Genomic DNA, 18,966 nt, shown 5'->3' with positions numbered 1-18,966 from the left:
GAACCAAAACAAGCAGAGCATTAGATACAGCCAGTAAAAGCTATAGAATGCCTCATTTACATAGATAAAACACACATGTTCCCAATCATTCATAAAACCCGATGCCCAACGTCAACAGGGGACCCACTGGTTCTCACGGAAGGGTTCACGTTCATGTAGCGTGGCCTTGAATAGAGGGGATGACATGGGCACAACGCTTCATAGGCGATTCAAAATAACCCCCTAGCAGGACTGACTTCATTGTCAGAACAAACAGCAGAGTACAGGCCAGCAGAGGAATCGACAAGGCAATGGGATGATTCATTGTCCAGTCAAACACGCAACTGTATATACAAACACACACAGTGACTTTCCTCAACAATAATATGGCTTTATTCAAAATGTTATGCCATTCCTTTTGAATACAATTTACTCTTTAAATATTGACAAATGGTCATATCATTTGAGGGTTTAATGCAGACCATATTGCTTGTGCTTGCAAATATCTTTCTGAGGACGGAAGACCCGAGCGTCTTGAAGGGAGAACTGTTCCTGGTTTGAAAGTTGTTAGAAACCGTCCTCGCACGAGTTGACAGGATTTGTTGTTTTCCAAAAGCAAGCCTGTGACCAAGTGCGTTTCATATTACACAGTCGGAGGAAACGTTTGATGTTCATGAGGACACTGAGATGGCTCACCACGACCTCCCTCGCTCTGACCATGTTCTGACCTCTCAGAGGTCAGAGGTCACGTCGTACTCGCATAAATGACAGCTGTTAACACACATGACTGATCACGTCAATCCGAGGTGCAGAGAGGCGGGAATTCTGTGTTCTTCGGCGTCAGTGCTTTGAATCCTGAGTAGGAATGTATACAAACACACCAAACGGCAGGAAACGGCAGCAAACAGAAACACACCACATCTTTATTCCCATGCGGGTTGTAAACAAACCCCCTCATCTGCTATCTATTTTAAAGCTCTAGAGTTCATAGCAGAGCTTGGCTGGTCTCTGGTGAGCTGGAGAGTACTTGGACTCCTTTTAGGTGTCTGACATTTGGCTCAGACCATGGACCATGGACCAAACACCTCCCTTTCCTCAAATAAATAAGAGGATTTATTTGTTTTAGTAAAATCTGCCCAACGTGTCAGCACTGCTTTAACTCACACTGTATGCCTCCCAAGTCGGGGTGTACCTTTGTGACTACTTTCCAATTATAAATCTAAAAACGAAATAGTGGACGCTTGGATGGCCAAAGGAAACACTGTAAAATAGCCACACAACCTGAGGGACAAAAAACGTCAGGGAAACCCTTGCATGAGGAGGAAAACAGAACTGCCCCATCCATGTAAGAAAACACCTGAAACACATAGGACCCTATCTTGCATCTGGCGCAATTGACTTTCTACACTGACGCATGTGTCGTTGCTAGTTTGCAACTGGTGTAGAGCGGCAATGAGTTGTACTTTAGAATCAATGCATCTGCAAACACTGTAAAGCAAACACATATTTTCTTGACACAGACATCGTGTACAAGCCCATAACTTTAAGGATTGATGAATATTTGATCATGATAAAAACATTGTTTTACCGCGAGTAAGTGTTAAAAAGAATGAATGAATGCGGGCGCGCTTGTGTGCGTCCAGCTGTTTAAACACACGCAAACTAAACATGTAACGCATAATACAGTCCATGGCAATGTATATTAACGGGGGGGGGGGGACACATGCATATTAGGAATAAGTCGATAATGATAATGCATACAATACTGATAAGAAACGATGTTTGTTAATGTATTGCATGTATCATTAAATAGATTATCATATGTGTGTTAAGTTTTCTTTGCCGAAATAGCAACATCGCCATAGAACCGCCCACAAAGCTACTTTCAGACCAAAAGCGTTTCAGACCGTTAAAAAAGGGCCCATAATGTTTAAAACAGAGTTCCTCCTTTCATACCCTTCAAGGTAAAGGAACTCCCTTGTCAAGCATGGACCGATCGGTTGGCACAGAATGGCAACGACCACCCTGGAACTCTGATGTTAAATGTCTGGTTTTCTTCAGAATCCCTCCTTCCCTTTAACGGGAGTCCCTTTAAGAAGGATTCTTGGGATGCAGGGTGGAGAGAAACCTGAGGTTCGGTAGTTGTTCAGGTCCACACACACAGATTCCTACAGGTCTCACCAGCAAGCTGTTACTTTTTACAGTCACTCTCCTGCCCCTCAACACCCTTACTGACCAGCACACACACACACGCACACCTGCACACAAACAGACACGCACACACAAATGCCAGTTGCATGCATGCACACAGACACACACACACACACACAAACACCCACACATCAACACACACAAACACACACACACACAGACACACACACACACACACACACACACACACACGCACACGCACACGCACACGCACACGCACGCGCACGCGCACGCGCACACACACACACACACACACACACACACACACACACATATATAAGGAGGAAAGAGAAAGGCAGAGAAGGTGATTCGGTACCCAGCTTCCTGAAGAAAGGTTCTGGCTGAATCACCGGCTAATTCCCCCTGATTCACTTAGGCAGAGGGCATTGAGTGTTAAGTCTCTTTGTGAGTCACAAAGCCCAGCCAGGCATTTCCTTGTCACTTACACTTACTGGAAAACCTATATGCTCTTCTGGAAGACATTTTGGAGTTGTAACTGAAGCATGATACAGCTGAGATTTTCCATTATCTGGAATGTATTAAGTGTGAAAACAGAAACAGACCTGGCCAGGGGGGGAAATGAGCAGGACTCGACCTTGCCATCAGCAGAACTCAACCTGTTAACATTGTATGAGCGCATTCTCTGTACTTTTTCCAAAAATAATATTGCTCAATCTCTTTGTTGTGTACCATCCCCCCCTCAGTTCCCTTCCTGATGTGCAAACACACACACAGACGCACTTAGCGAAGCCCGCACGCCATGTGAGCGTACATACACACCCCCCCCCCACACACACACACACTATAACACACATGCACCTACACACACGCACACACGCTCACACACACACACACACACACACACACACACACACACACACACACACACACACACACACACACACACACACACACACACAAGCGCACACAAGCGCACACACACGCACTCTATGCAACCTCAAACAAACCCAATACTGTTACTAGGTTAACGAGGCATTTTCATGTGCCATGAACATCCACTAAATCATCTTATTAATTCTTGTTTGAACAAAATAGCCTGCTAATGAAGAGCGGGAGATTTCTGATGCAAACAGCAGTGTACCACCAGGCATGCCCTGGCTCACTGGACCCAGGGCAGGTGGTGATCACAGGGACGGCAGATGCATCCACCCGCTTGGGTACTTTGCTCCGTTGGCTAGGCCTGTGAAACACATGAGCCACGCCGAAGCCATTCTCCGTCTCCCATGATGGCTGATCTGAGACACGGGGAAGAGATTTACAAGCTCCTCTTCAGAACACGCCAAGGTGGAGAGGGAGGGAGCGGGTTGGCGTTGGAGAGAGGGCTCCGCTTTCTGCTCGGGAATCGATTGTTGCTGACGAGACAGAGTACACCGCAGAGGCATGCGCTTGAAGGCATAGGGAGGAGAGGAGACGGGACGGAGAGGAGGAGAGGAGAGAAGAGAAGAGAGGAGAAGAGGGAAGACGAGAGGAGGAGAGAAGAGAAGAGGGGGGTAAGAGAAGAGAGGAGGACAGTACAGAAAATGGGGGAGAAGAGAGGAGAAGATAGAAGAATAAAAGGTGGGGAGGAGAAGAGAGGAGAGGATGGAGAGAAGAAAATAAGATACTCGAGGAGAAGAAAAACATCATAGGAGAGGAGAGATTTGCTGTCCAGATGTTGGCTCGAGTAAACGCATGTTGTCAGCGACACAATGACCAGGACATGCCTTCGCAGCTCTGTCACCAGCTAGGACATAATGGAGGAGGTGATACTCGTAATAACTACCTCGAGGCGAAATCGTTGTTGCAGAAGTCGTCCAAGATTGATATAACACTGCACTGTTGGGATCTAATGCCACTCTTTATAAACCACAAAGACAGAATAACATTCTTTAGCAGAGTCTAGCTCTTTCTTCAATAACAACTGTTTGTGTATATTGTTATTTACTGTAAAAAGACGTTGGTGACAGCTGTAATGAACAGACAGTTTGTCACACACATATATACGTATTTATATATTATTATTTTAATATATACATATATTTATGACATATATATACTGTACGTGTGTGTGTGTGTGTGTGTGTGTGTGTCTGTGTGTGTGTGTGTGTGTGTGTGTGTGTGTGTGTGTGTGTGTGTGTGTGTGTGTGTGTGTGTGTGTGTGTTTTTTTTGTGTGTGCGACGTGCGTGCGTCCGTTATTGTGTTTTTGTTTATGTTTGTGTTTCTGTGTAACTATGGGATGTCGTAATCTGGCCAGATGTCGTAATCTGGCAATTATGAAAAAAGAGAACAGGAGTTATGGAGCCAGAGTTTGGTGTTTTATTGGTCGTGAAGATGGTTGTCCATATAGTCTCCCCATCAAAATAGTAGGCTATGTTCGACCTTAAAATCAATAATAACAACTTTTAAATAAAATTAATTGTATTTATTGGTTTTGAAGTAGTGTATCCCGCTTTTTGAGGGTCGAGTAAGAGAATATTGAGGCGCAACTGGAAAAGGGGGGCGGTGTGACGCGTCAGTCCCGAGCGCTCAGAGCATCAGTCCAGGAGCGCCACAGTGAGCGCCACCCAAACCCAGGAATAATCACAACTTTCAAAGATGTTGCTCCGCTATACATGAAAGTATTTTTCTCTTTTTAATTTTCACTTCATGGTGGACTCCTCACACTTGATCCTATTGCATCGTGGTAAGACTTTTTTCATGCATTTTTACTCTTATGCTTTTTGTAAAATTAGTTCAACATTGTTGAATCACTATTCGATTTCTTTTGTGAACTTTTTGTGTGACGTAGCCTACTATGGCAAATATTTCCTCAGACTTTAATTCATATTGTCCTTAACGTGTTAATTACGCATTATTCATTGACCATCCGTTTCGATTAGCGGAAATCGGCCTAATAAACACACATTGCACTTTTTTTCCGCCCACAGGGAATTCATATGAGGATGAGGTGGGCTCAGTGTGAGATCCCAGCGCTCTCCCGGGTGAACATGTCTGCTCTCGGCGGCTCATACACGCGGCGCTGGCTGCTCCTGTCCGTGTTTGTCTTGGCTCTCATGCTGCCGGCGAGCAGCGGCTGTCCCAAATCATGCGCCTGCTATGTTCCCGGAGAAGTGCACTGCACCTTCAGATACCTCACCGCAATACCTGAGCAGATCCAGGCGTCTGTGGAACGCATTAACATGGGGTGAGCTTCCCCTCATTTTCTCTGCTCTGAATCACAAAGACAAAATACTGGGGCCCGTTTTTAAATGAAACGTTACAATGTCGTAACTTTAACCATCATTTGACCATCTATACATTTTTAATTGTTAATTCATTGACTTCTCTTTCCTTAGATACAACAGGATAACGGTATTGAGAGAGGGCGACTTCACAGGACTTCTAAACTTGGAGCTTTTGATGCTTCACAGCAATACCATCCATTTGATTGAAAACAGTGCATTCCTGGACCTTAAATCATTACAGGTAAAGCCCTTTTTAATAAATTAACAGCTCTTATCGAAAACATAAACGGTTTCACTATAGTGATATACTCAAACGAAGAAACTCATTTGTTGATTTATTGGAATTAATTAATTAATTGATTACTTTTGACCATTGAGTTTATATGTCATTACAAAACATGTATTTGGTCTACAACTATGCTATATCTTAGCTGATTTTAAATCCATTCACTGACATGCTTGGGAATGCCCATGTTATATATTAGCATTGCCTTGACATGTGTGTTTATGGATTAATACGCTCCAAACCACAAATGTACCTTTACAAACATCCCCCAGGTCCTCAAGATGTCCTACAACAAGGTGAAGGAGCTCAAGAAGGAGACATTCAAAGGTCTAGACTCCCTGCTGAGGCTGCACATGGACCACAACAGCATAGAGTTCATCAGCCCCGACGCCTTCTTCGGCCTCACCAGCCTCCAGCTGGTCCACCTGGAGGGCAACCTGCTGCACCAGCTCCACCCGGACACCTTCGTCACCCTGAGGCTCAGCGGGGCCTTCAAGGTGTCCTCGGTGAGGAACATCCACCTGTCGGACAACCACCTCACCGGCCTGCCCGCCGACATCTTCAGCGGCTGCTCGCGGCTGGAGAACCTCTTCCTCCACGGGAACCCCTGGTCCTGTGACTGCCGCATGGAGTGGCTCCCTAACTGGTCCCAGAGGAACCCGGGTGAGAGAGAGAGAGAGAGAGAGAGAGAGAGAGAGAGAGAGAGAGAGAGAGAGAGAGAGAGAGAGAGAGAGAGAGAGAGAGAGAGAGAGAGAGAGAGAGAGAGAGAGAGAGAGAGAGAGAGAATGGACACACACACACACACACAGGGCCGGCGATCGGCATAGGCGAGCTAGGCGACCGCCTAGGGCGACAAATGCGTTGGGGGCGCCCTCTGGTGGCGCCCTTAATTAAAAAATATATCAATTAAAATATACGACGCGAACGGAGAAGCGAGGGGGCGCGGGAGCAATTGTCAGGGCGGCCCGAAACCGTCAGCGTAGCACCCCCCCCCCCCCCCCCCCCCCCCCCCCCCCCCCCCCCGCTCGCAAGACCTGTCCAGGGCGCAAGTTGATTTCGAGTCGCCTAGGGCTCCGAAACGGCCAGCGCCGGCCCTGCACACACACACACACAAAGAGAGACAGAGACAGAGACAGAGACAGAGGGAGAGAGAGAGAGAGAGAGAGAGAGAGAGAGAGAGAGAGAGAGAGAGAGAGAGAGAGAGAGAGAGAGAGAGAGAGAGCGAGAGAGGTTGTGTTTAGTTTGGTTACCCAAAGTTAAGATAAGTCCCCTTTTTGACTAGCTTTTAAAAAGACAAACCCTTGCCATTTCATCCTTACAATATAATATTTTTTGGGCCAAGTACACACGTCACCTAATTGAAGCGTAACCATGGGTTTGGATGTACTTATTCTAATCACAATACAATACATTCATTGTCATGTCATGCTTTGCTAAACTCAAAAAATATTGAAAATATTGATATATTCTCTGTCAAGTCAATGGTAAAATTATATGAAATGAATAATGACACATATAGAGCTAAGATAACTAAATTCACATTCATATCCATAACTTTTCCAGGACATTACTATTCATACAGCTTAACCAAACACATAACACAAAATGCTCTGTTCGGATGTCCCACAGGTGTGCTGAAATGTAAGCGTGACAAGAAGTACGCACAGGGCCAGCTGTGTCCCATGTGTGCCAGCCGCGGGCCCCATCCCGGCCGGTCCCTCTCCCAGCTCCCCAGCGAGTCCTTCACCTGCACCCAGCCCTGGATCCATCCCCACCTCAAGCAGAGCAACGTCAGCCTGGCCACCGGCGACTTCACCCCGGTCCTCCCTAGGGACTTCATCGCCCCCATTGGCTCTATGCAGCTGAACCTCACCGACCATTTCTTCAACGTGGCCGTTCTGTCCTGCACCGTGCAGAGGCCCTCGTCCATGGAGAACCTGACCCTCACCGAGGAGGACGACGACGTCAGCCTTCTCAGAGTCGACGTGGCCTCCTCGCTGGTGTGCAACGTGGACTACGAACACGTGCAGCAGCTGTGGCACATCCTGGCCACCTACAGCGACTCTCCCATGAGGCTGGAGAGAGGCCTGATGCTGTCCCGGAGCCCAGAGATGCTGTACCAGTACCGGCAGCTCAGACCGGAGGAAGGCCAGGAGGGGATCTACACCGACATTAAGGCCGTGATCACGGCTTCCCCGGGGTGGTTGATGCAGGAGATGGTACACCTCCAGCTCGACCGAACCACCACTACCTACTCCACCTTGCACATACGGTACTGGTCCGTGGTGCACCTCCGCGTGGAGAGCAGAGTGCCCAAGAAGGATCGCTACAGCTGGACCCTGATCAAACGGGACAACAAGACGAGAACCGAGCACACCGTACTCAAAGGTTGGCGGATAGGGATTTGATGGAATTACAATAAAGTTGTGTAACATGTCTATAAAATCGTCGGGCTGAATTCCAATTCACTTTTGTTATTATTATTAGACTGTATTTATCAAATGTTGTTATTTAAGGGATAGTAGGCTATATTGTTGATTCGATGTGATTTGATGTTATTTGACAGTATTCTGTGTTACGTTATAGGTGGTGTAGCAGAGCTGAACTGCCAGACCATGGGCGAGCCAAAGCCTTCTGTCGAATGGATATTAGCAGACGGCAATAAGGTCAGAGCTCCTTTCTTCAGCGAGGAGGGAAAGATTGTCATCACAGCTGACGGGAGGCTCACTTTGCGTGGTGCCGACATATCCGACGCTGGCCTCTACCGCTGCATCGCCACCAACTACCTGGACGCAGACATTCTCAACTTCAGAATCACAGTGCTGCCCACAGACGTGGAGGAAGCCGAGGTCAATGGGGTCCAGCTCTCTAGAGCCCCGGGTCAAGATCTGGTCCTGGACTGCGGCTCCACAGGTAGCCCGGAGGCCTCCGTTCAGTGGATTCTACCAGATCACTCTGTGGTCCGAGAGTCTTATGGGAACAAGAAACTACATGAGAACGGGACTTTGAGGATTCGTGGTCTCACCGCGAGGGACCGGGGCTTCTACAGGTGCCTGGCTGCTAACTACATGGGAGCTGATCTGCTGGTCTCACTGGTGACCCTAACAGCGGAAGCTGCAGGGGCAGTAGCAGAGGATGAAGAGCCAACGTTGGGTGTGGATGTTATGGTTGAGTCTGACACTAGGGAAAAGGAGATGGATCTGAGTGAGGCCCCTCCCCTATCTGAAAGAACTAGTCAGGAGTCTAGGACTATCACCTCGGACCGGCCCTACCCCAGGCTTGGGTCTCTAGGTCGGGGTAGAATGGGTCTAAGGCGGAATGGCGCGATGGGAAACAGACGCATCTGGAGCAACAGGATCTTTAATGCAAACAGCAGGAGAGTTGCCCCAGAGAAATTTGCTGAATTTATGAAGAAGGCCCAAGGTGCATCAAAACAAAGAGACACAGGTCTTTCTGGAAATGGGGAAACAGGCTCTGGTGAGGGTTTTAACGAAGTGATTTTACAAGATTCAGTTACATATTCGACAGACAGCCCTCAATTAGATTCAACTTTGTTAACGGCAAGGCAACAGGAATACAGCACCTACCCTGACACTGTGATAAAGACACAGAACAGTGAGTATAATGGTTTAGCGAGCGCTCAGACCGATGGCATGAAAACAACAGAGTCATACACACAGTCGTATCTTGTGACGCCTATGGACTCAGCATTTACAGATAGTCCTGAGAGGTTCAATGAACTCCAAAGTGATGCAGCCACCCCACAGGACACTGTATTGGAAAAAAGTGTAACAGCTGGTAATTGGATCATACCAAGGGAATTCTACACTGATGGATCTACCAAAATAAACCAAGATCCATCCGTGTTCCATTCGGATAGTGCTGTGGCTGACAACTCAGAGGAAACGGAGTTGACATTCTCAGGGGAAAACCCTGCAGAGCCAGAGACCTCTACCAGAAGGGGTCTCTCTTTTGTCACAGAGCCCAACGTTACTCCAATGACGGATGGAGCAGGGCCGGCCAATCCCGTTGTTCACACTTCCACGGATGCAGAGAGCCAGACCACTTTCACAGCGGTTACCATCACGGAGAGAGGTCAGGATGAGGTTACTTTCCACACCACCCAAAAAATCACATCCCCGGGGCTACCAGCAGGATCCACCATCATCTCCCATCAGCAGATTCACATCATTCCACCGCCAAAGACCGGCAGAGGAGGAGGAAGAGGAGGAGGTCGCCGAAGACCCTTCCAAGGACGTAGGAGGATCATCAAACCTAATAGGATCACTGACATACAATCCTACATTAATAAACTCACACTACCTACAATAAAGAAAGAACGGAATGTTACAGTGGGCTACACTGTGCAACTTGTAACAGGTGAGCCTTGTTTTGTATCGAAATTATTATATTCTGACATCAACGCTTTACTTGAAATATATATGTTAATTGACTAATTGATTTGATTATCTGTGTCTGCCAAATATCAATTTTCTTTCAGACCTCAGTCGTGATGCGAAAGAGAAGACGACAACAACAGAGATACCAAATGTGGCCATATCACCAATATCCATGGGTTCCCATTGGAGCAAATCAGATATTCCTCTCTCTGCACGACATACCACAGCTACAACAAAGTATTACACTACTAAAGCCCTACTTAGCAACAGCCAGACTGGTCCTGGATATTCACGTGACTACATTACCTCTGCAGATGCCCCTGAGCGTACCTTTTCCCCTGATCCATTAATGTCCACAAGCGAAGAAGCAATCTCTTCAACAACCCCCATGCCTACTAAGGCTGTACAAAAACGATTCCAGTGGCACAGGCAGTTTGGTCACAAGGGGAAATACAGGCAGAGGCTGAACAGATTCCAGAGACCATCCATCAAGACACAGACAACGACCACAGTGAAAACCACCACAATGATCCCAACCACCACCCCTGCTTCTCCTGCAACCACCATGTATCTGATTCACTCCAGATACACCACAAGCAGAGAAAGCTCCTCAGATAATGGCTATCAAGATGTATCCTCTGCTGATTATGAGCCTACGACGGCGTCACCTATCTCACACTATCAAACTAGTACAATTCCAACATTCAACACTTTCACCAATACTCAGACATCACCACCAATCCAAACTATTGATTCCCCACCTACAGTCAGTCCACCTTCAAGGGCAAATCCTGATGAGTCCTCTGGGTCAGGGGGCTACCCTGAGGACTGGCGTGTGATCAAACAGAAGCCTAAAGGAGCAGGAGGACGTATTGGCAGAAGGAGGAAGCCCATAAACGGAAGAAGGCCCTTCAGGAAACCTACAACTACTACGGCAGCTCCCACCACAACACAGGCAACAACTAATTTAAAACCCACCATTTACACCACCATGAGAACCCTGATGAAGACAACTGTATTGCCATTCTCCGTCTCCACACCTCTCTACACTCCATCCAGGGAATATGATGGTTCTACTGGGATGGCATCTTCAGAAGAGCAAACAAACGTATATGGAGAAGATAAGTGGCATGACTCGACCTATACTACTCCTCAAACCAAGACTATGACCAAAGGCCCCTGGGCAACCATACCCAAACCTTCATCCACTGTCATCACAATTAGGACTACAAAAAACCCAGCCACCACATTTAGGACCACAGTCTACAGCAACATCAAACCAGCCAAGGGGAACAGGTATCAGCCAACAGCAATGCCAATCAGGCCGACAATGAGAAGCAATTCAGGGATACCCGTCGACTTTGACACATTTGCCATAACCACACCAGAGCAAGAGTATCCCACAACAGCAACAACAGTGGTTGTGGATCTCACCACTGCCAAGAATATGCAAAGCAAGCCCAAGATACTCGGTGGTAATGCAGCTAGTTTCACGGTGCTGTCCAACTCTGATGCTTTCCTGCCCTGTGAGGCAGTGGGAGACCCTGAGCCAGCCATCAGGTGGATGCGCTTCTCAACAAGTACAGGTACACCAACTCTTAATAACCACCATGTCTTTAGTTGAATTGATAAGATCAACACTGTGAACAGGTTCCTACTTACACAGACATCACTGCATTTCTGTTTACAAAGGTTATATTTATATAGTATTGTAGTGTAATACAAAAGTCATTATACAACCAGGTGTCACAACTAATCTCAGTTTCTTTTTTTTAGGACACACAATTACCATCAAGGGAAAGATGGGCAAGTTTGAAGTCTTAAGCAATGGCACCCTGGCCATCCAAAATGCCAACATTAAGGACCGTGGTCAATACCTATGTCTTGCTGAGAATGATCTGGGCTCAGACAAATTGTTAATAACCCTCTCGGTGGTAGCATACCCCTCGCGCATCCTGGAGCCAAAGATCCGGGAGATTAAGTCTCATGCTGGAAGCACTGTGGAAATGAAATGCAAGGCAGAGGGCCGTCCCACGCCTCTGATATCCTGGATTCTCGCCAACCGGACACAGGTGAGGGGTTACATCTCAGGGAAGGGGAGGGCTTCCGTGACACCCGAGGGCACCCTGATCATCGAACAGGTGTCAGTTTATGATAGAGGTCATTACAAATGCATCGCTAGCAACCCAGCTGGAGCCGCAACCGCAACGGTCCGACTGCAGGTGGTGTCGGCTCCCCCTGGCATCCTGCAGGAGAAACGGGAGAATGTGAAAGCTGTTATGGGCCAGAGTCTGTGGTTGCCATGCACGGGCCAAGGCAACCCCCCACCGACCCTTCACTGGGTCCAACCGGATGGCTCGGCCGTGCAGACAAACAGGCCCGCTCCGGATCCCAGAGTGGCAATGTACGACAATGGTACCCTCCACTTTAAGGATTTGGCTTTAACAGACAACGGGAAATACGAATGCATCGCGACGAGTTCCACAGGATCAGAGAGGAGGGTGGTCACAGTGACGGTGGAGAAACGGGATTCAGCGCCTCGGATAGTGGAGACGTCCCAACTCATGACGGAGATGTCCTTCGGGGATCAGCTAAGGCTGAACTGTATGGCAACAGGGGAACCCAAACCCAGGATTATGTGGAGACTACCTTCTAAAGCCGTGGTGGATCAGTGGCATAGGTAATATACCCCCCATCCCCTTCGTTTATTAAATTCCATTATTTTAATAGTTGGGGCTGTCATTCGTTTTACATTATAATATTATTTACGTTATTTAGCAGGGTCTTATATAACTTCACCTAAAGGTAATTCTGAGGACAATCAAAGCACACAATATTTTATTTATTCAGTAGTTTTTCTTTGCAGGCTATTATCATTAGTGGTAGTCAAGTGCATAGTAGGAGTAATTGCATCGCAACAAAGTAAATAATATACGTTTGTTATTGTTAGAAAATGTAGTTTAATTTACTTTAATTTAGGAGCATATTGATATCCATGCACTGAAAACTGAAATCGTAATTAAGACAAGTGAAAATACCTCAGCAGTGGAGTCTTTGAGCCTCAGCCAAGTCCAAAGTACAGATCAAGCACATGTTGCTGAAACGTATAGCTTCTCCTGGGATCCTTGTATTTATATAGTTGAAAATGGCTCTATTAAAAATCTCGCACTCAGGTTTCCATCCATCCTCATTCCTGCAGCCGAGCTTCCTGTGTTAACCCTGCACCAGATCCCCTTCAGACAGAGAATAATAGTTTTAGTGTTTTAATGTGCTGAATAGTCAGTCCTTCCAGGCTTAACATTATGGAACGAGATACTGAGCCCTCTGACCGAATGAATGCAAGCCACTAATGTACTCCAGCACAATCCAAATGGAAAAGCTGGTTACAATTATGGCAGTAGGTATATGAGCTCATGACCTCTGATGTTTTCATGGTGAGTGTGGTAGACCTTAAGTAAGCAAGATTTTTATCAGCCTCTTCGATTGAGCTTGGATTCTTCATAAAATGTACTGCCAAGAAAGTCTCAAAGCTTTCTGCTTCATTATAATGCAAGCATTGTTTATTAAGTTAAAATCAAAATATATGTTTATTACTGCCCTGTGAAACCTTTTATTTGTTATTTTATTTAAATTAAATTGAGATTAATGGTACTTTATATTGTTATTTATCATCTTTTTTTTTTACATAGTTATATCGATCATTTTTACATTTCATATAAATATCCTCTTTATACATTGTTAAGCCTTTCTAATTTCCTTTTCATCTTTGCTGTTTGTTGGTTTCAGGATGGGCAGCAGAATCCATGTGGAGGACAACGGGACTCTGATTGTGAACATGGTGAACGACAAAGATGCAGGGGACTACCTTTGTGTGGCGCGCAGCAAGATGGGCGACGAGTTCCGGCTCATGAAGGTCACTGTGTCCATGCAGCCCGCTAAGATCGAACCAAAGCACTACGGCAAGAAGCAGGTCCCCTTCGGTAGAGACCTCAAGGTGGACTGCAAGGCCTCGGGGTCTCCCCAGCCCGACATCTCATGGGGTCTTCCAGACGGCACGCTGGTCAACAGTGCAATGCAGTCCGACAGCAGCAGCGGCAACAATGGCGGCCGCAGAACACGCCGCTTTGTCCTGTTTGATAACGGGACCCTCTACTTAAATCAGGTAACCCAGATCTGTGTATACCCCCTAATCTGTGGGGTCGGCTTATCTCAGGAGGTTTTGTCTAGTAACCGAAAGGTTGCTAGTTCGATCCCCAGCTCCTCCTAGGCTAGCTGAGTTGATGGGTCCCTGAGCAAGACACTTAACCCTAACTGCTCCTGACGAGCTGGCGGTCGCCTTGCATGGTTGACTCTGCCGTCAGTGTGTCAATGTGTGTATCAACCAATGTAAGTCGCTTTGGATAAAAGCGTCTGCTAAATGCCCCTAATTGTAATCTGTAAGTTGTATGTTGTACATCCTGGCCCTTAATGTACGCACAAATTGTGTGTTGTTCGTCCTTGCACTTAAAAATAGTGCTTAGCATTGTTTAGCATCATATCCAAGCTAGCTTCGTTATATATGGGGAATACCTAACAATTGTTGCCAAGTGCCTGGCACTTTGTTCTATGAACATCCTTACTGTACCGACAGCAATATATTGTTTCTCTTTCTTCTGACAAATGTACTAATTGTCAGCCCTACATATATGCCCTAAATGTAGATGTAAATGTAAAGCATAGAGAGGTCTCTTTCTAAACAGTTCCCCTTATTATATTTATTTCAGGTCGGTATTTCGGAGGAAGGCGACTACACCTGTTATGCAGAGAACCAAGTCGGCAAGGATGAAATGCATGTGCACATCACCGTGGTGACAGCCGCTCCAAGGATTCGTCCCCCGAGGCTGACCTATGGCAAGGTGAAGCCTGGAGGCAACGTCCGTTTTGACTGTGAGGCGGTGGGGGAGCCCAAACCTAAGATTCTTTGGATGTTACCCAACAACGACGTGATTGCAGCGTCTCATGAGCGGTACCTGATGCATGTGAACGGCTCCCTGGACATAAGAGACGTAAAGATGATGGACGTAGGCCAGTATGTCTGTATGGCTCGCAACCCCGCCGGCGAAAACAGGAAGGTGTACAGATTGGAGCTGGATGGCAACCCACCGGTGATAAATGGCTATCGGCAGAACAGGACAGTGATCAAGGACGCAGCGGTAAAGTATTCCAGGAAGTTTATAGACTGCAAGGCTGAGGGAACGCCGTCGCCATCAATCACCTGGATAATGCCGGACAACATTTTCCTGAAGGCTCCATATTTCGGAAGCAGGATCAATGTCCATCATAACGGGACGCTAGAGTTTCGAAACGTGAGGCCAACCGACACTGCAGAGTACATCTGCATGGCGAGGAACGGCGAGGGAGAAGCGGTCATGGTCGTACAGCTGGAAGTGACCAGCATGTTGAGGAGACCAATCTTTAGAAACCCCTTTAATGAGCGCGTCGTCACCGGGTTGGGGAAGACTGCGGTGTTGAACTGCTCTGCAGACGGATATCCCACACCCGAGATGATATGGATCCTGCCAAACGGGACACGGATTACCGCTGGGCCTGAACGCGGATACAGGCATCACCTTGGCAGCGATGGGACTTTTATGATCTACAACTCTGTAAAAGAGGATAGCGGGAAGTACCGCTGTGCTGCAAAGAACACTGTGGGCTACATTGAGAAGCTCATTCTCTTGGAGGTAGGCCAGAAGCCTTACATTCTCTCCAGGCCAAGGGGCATCATACGCGCTGTTTCTGGGGAACCTCTGTTCGTCCACTGCCTGGTCGATGGCAGCCCCAGACCCAGCGTCTCCTGGACCGTCCCAGGAGGACACACTCTGACCGGCACGCAAGCCCTCGGACGCTACAGGCTGCTGGAGAATGGGACCTTGGTGGTGCGCGACACGACAATTTACGACAGAGGAACCTATGTGTGCAGAGCGCAGAACGACGCAGGCGAAGCCGTTCTTAAGGTCCCTGTCATCATTATCGCATACACTCCCCGCATCACGACCTGGCCACCGCCTAATGTGAGGGCGATGGTGGGAGCACCGGTCCAGCTCAGCTGCGGTGCCATCGGGATCCCCAAACCGGAGATCAACTGGGAGCTGCCGGACGGGTCGGTTCTGTCTGCAGCGGGGCCGGGCCGCCCCAAGGGCAGCGAGTTGCTCCACCCTCAGGGAACACTGATCATCCAGAGACCCATGGTCTCAGACTCTGGTGCATACAAGTGCATCGCAAAGAATCAACTGGGCACAGACACAAAGCTCACGTATGTACGCGTGCTGTGAGAGAGAGACATGTGGACAGCGTTGCATCAGGTTGATGGCAACATGACATCAGACCCCTAATAGGATGATCACAGTTTGTGCAAAGACTTTAAATGGAACGTGGAAAAATAGAGACGGGGGCTAGGGATATCATGGATGATTTGATGTTTCAATTGTTGAATATATGAAGTCGCATCATAGCGTTGTCTTAGTGAAGCATGAAATATCTAAGTTCAGATCAAAACAGGGGATATAGAAGACATAGGCTTGAGTGTGTCTGTTTTCAGAGTAAATCCGGCACAGTAGTGGCAAGTGGGGCCCATAAAGAGGGGGAGCTGTCAGTTACCTTATTGCAGATGGGGGTAATATTGAAGCTATGGGCAGCAGCATGGGGTGCCACAGGATGCTTTAAGTTGAGAAATTCTCTGTGGGGTTGGACCGCCCACTGACATTTTTATATTTTCATCTCACATTGAGTGACAGCTGTTTTTTTAAGAACACTATCCAAAAATGTTATCTTTCTCAATGTAAAGATAACTTTTAAAAACGTTTTAAAACATGTTTGTACACTGGAGAACTTACATACCAATATTACATGCAAAATCTTCATCTACCCCTCTTCTATATCATCATTTAGGTCTTTACAATAAGGGAAACATTATTCAATGAAACACAGAACTATTGTGTTAGACAGAATAAAGTAAGAGGATACTGTTATTAAGTAAAAATGCAGTAAATGTACATTATGTATCAAGAAGTTTGAATAAAAACTAGAATTAGAGGAGAAAAACAAAATGAGCCCTTCTGTTGTATTTCCCAACTTATTGCTTTGAAATACCAACCATTCAAAAGGTTAATGCATATGTTTAACGTATAGACTAGGTATTGCTGTTGTTGTTTGGTGGAAAGACGTCTGAGATACGTCAATACAGATCTGTATGTGTGGTGTATATAGGTGTGGATCAACCCAGTGGGTCCTTGAGAGAAAGAGAGAGCTGCTGTTTCTCTCTGAAGGTAAACTTCAACTCCAGCTGTGAAAACAGCTCCCGTCAAACCCTCCCTGCCATGTGGCAAATCCAACAGAGAGCTTCTGATACGGTCTGCGATAGTTTGTTTTTCTGCGGCCGGGGGATGTGGATGTGATATCGGAAGAAGAAGGAGAAGTTGGTGAAGTGTTTTGACATGAAACAACACAATGTGCGAGGTTTCATACTGCTGTTCAGCGGCTTTTAAGTCTCTGGTTTGGTATTGACACAAGATAAATATACCAAAAAAACAATGGCTTACGATGGATGGAAAAAGCCAATAAAGAACAAACTGTCGTTTTCTTTGCTCTAGAAAATAAATAATATATTCGCTTACAGATCCCAACTTAAGAATTGGCTTCAGTTGCCACATTAACTTTGATTGGCGCTAATTTTTAACAAAAATGCGCGGTAGCTTTAAGAACAAGTGGGAACCATTTCTTTGCAAATTGCTGCAATTCACTGAGATCCCCTATAATGATACACACTTAGGAAAACTTCTGGGTTCCTGTTGACTTTGAGACTTTACCTCATCGCTAATGCTGCCAGTTCAACTGAAAAAGGACCAGAGTACTAAACCAACCAAGTAACAAGTAGCTTTGAGATGGAATAGTGCTTACAATATTGAATCCATTCGGAAGTGCACTTCCGAATGGTAAGGTTCCATCTTCAAATATATCCTTGTGGTCAGAGACATTGGACCATTTTTTAAACCACTTAAATGTTCCAGACAGTATAAGAAGCATACGAAAAAGGAAGGAATTCTGTTCCATAAACATAGGAATGCAGTGTAATTCCCTGGTATTTGATGAACACCACTTGTTGGATGTGTGACCAATGTTCAGTCAAACATATGGTGACCACAACACTAAAGGGAAGGGAGAGATGCTGTACAGTCCCTAACAGGAATATCTTTCTGCTAACTTCATTTGAAAAATATCCAAATTGATCACAATCCCTGGTTTGGTAGATTTATTCAGTACTGCTCTTGAAGGGTAACCGTCATGCGCACTAGTTTTTAATATAAGAGAAGATTGGGTTTATATTTTCAGTTCCGCTCTTGAAAGGAACCAGTCACGCTTTTACTTTGTAATATAAAAGAAGATTTGGTAGATATATCCAGTTCTGCTCTTAAAGATGACTTTGTTATAAAAGAGAGTGCTGCTCTGTTTTGTACACTTCAGCCATGGGGGACCTGGCCAAAAGGGCAGCACAGCATGGGGTAAAACACAACACAAAACAAACAACTCATTCATACGCATGTTGTGTGAAATAAATAAACTTACAAATATATATAATATTGTATTCTGTCGTCATTGTTCTCTATTGATCCAATGTTGACGCGTGTGTGTGTGTGTGTGTTTGAGCGTTTGTGTGTGTGTGTGTGTGTATGTGTGGGGGGGGGGGAGTATGTGAATACGTGTGTGTGTGTGTGTGTGTGTGTGTGTGTGTGTGTGTGTGTGTGTGTGTGTGTGTGTGTGTGTGTGTGTGTGTGTGTGTGTGCGTGTGTGTGTGTGTGTGTGTGTGTGTGTGTGTGTGTGTGAGAG

The 18,966-nt window shown here is 46.4% G+C and overlaps 1 protein-coding gene across 1 annotated transcript; it reads left to right on the top strand.

The window, feature by feature from the left end:
* The first annotated feature begins 4,535 nt into the window (after positions 1-4,535).
* Positions 4,536-18,699, top strand: igsf10 (immunoglobulin superfamily, member 10). Its single transcript, XM_056611637.1, has 10 exons — positions 4,536-4,874; positions 5,119-5,375; positions 5,527-5,656; positions 5,974-6,364; positions 7,331-8,089; positions 8,288-10,081; positions 10,203-11,687; positions 11,878-12,781; positions 13,888-14,263; positions 14,865-18,699. The coding sequence occupies exons 2-10, from the start codon at positions 5,128-5,130 to the stop codon at positions 16,413-16,415; spliced, it is 7,638 nt and encodes a 2,545-aa protein (XP_056467612.1). The 5' UTR covers positions 4,536-4,874; positions 5,119-5,127; the 3' UTR covers positions 16,416-18,699.
* Positions 18,700-18,966: the final 267 nt, after the last annotated feature.

Source organism: Gadus chalcogrammus, chromosome 16, assembly GCF_026213295.1.
Source record: "Gadus chalcogrammus isolate NIFS_2021 chromosome 16, NIFS_Gcha_1.0, whole genome shotgun sequence".
NCBI lineage: Eukaryota > Metazoa > Chordata > Actinopteri > Gadiformes > Gadidae > Gadus > Gadus chalcogrammus.
Note: the sequence above shows the minus strand (reverse complement) of the source record. Positions and strands in the feature narration are given on the sequence as shown.

What these genes read in the sequence shown, in the direction of transcription:
- igsf10 (XM_056611637.1), top strand. Translation starts at nt 5,128, where the DNA reads ATGAGGATGAGGTGGGCTCAGTGTGAGATCCCAGCGCTCTCCCGGGTG. An exon ending in CGAGCACACCGTACTCAAAG is followed by an intron (nt 8,090 to 8,287) that starts GTTGGCGGATAG and finishes GTTACGTTATAG; the next exon opens with GTGGTGTAGCAGAGCTGAAC. An exon ending in CACTGTGCAACTTGTAACAG is followed by an intron (nt 10,082 to 10,202) that starts GTGAGCCTTGTT and finishes ATTTTCTTTCAG; the next exon opens with ACCTCAGTCGTGATGCGAAA.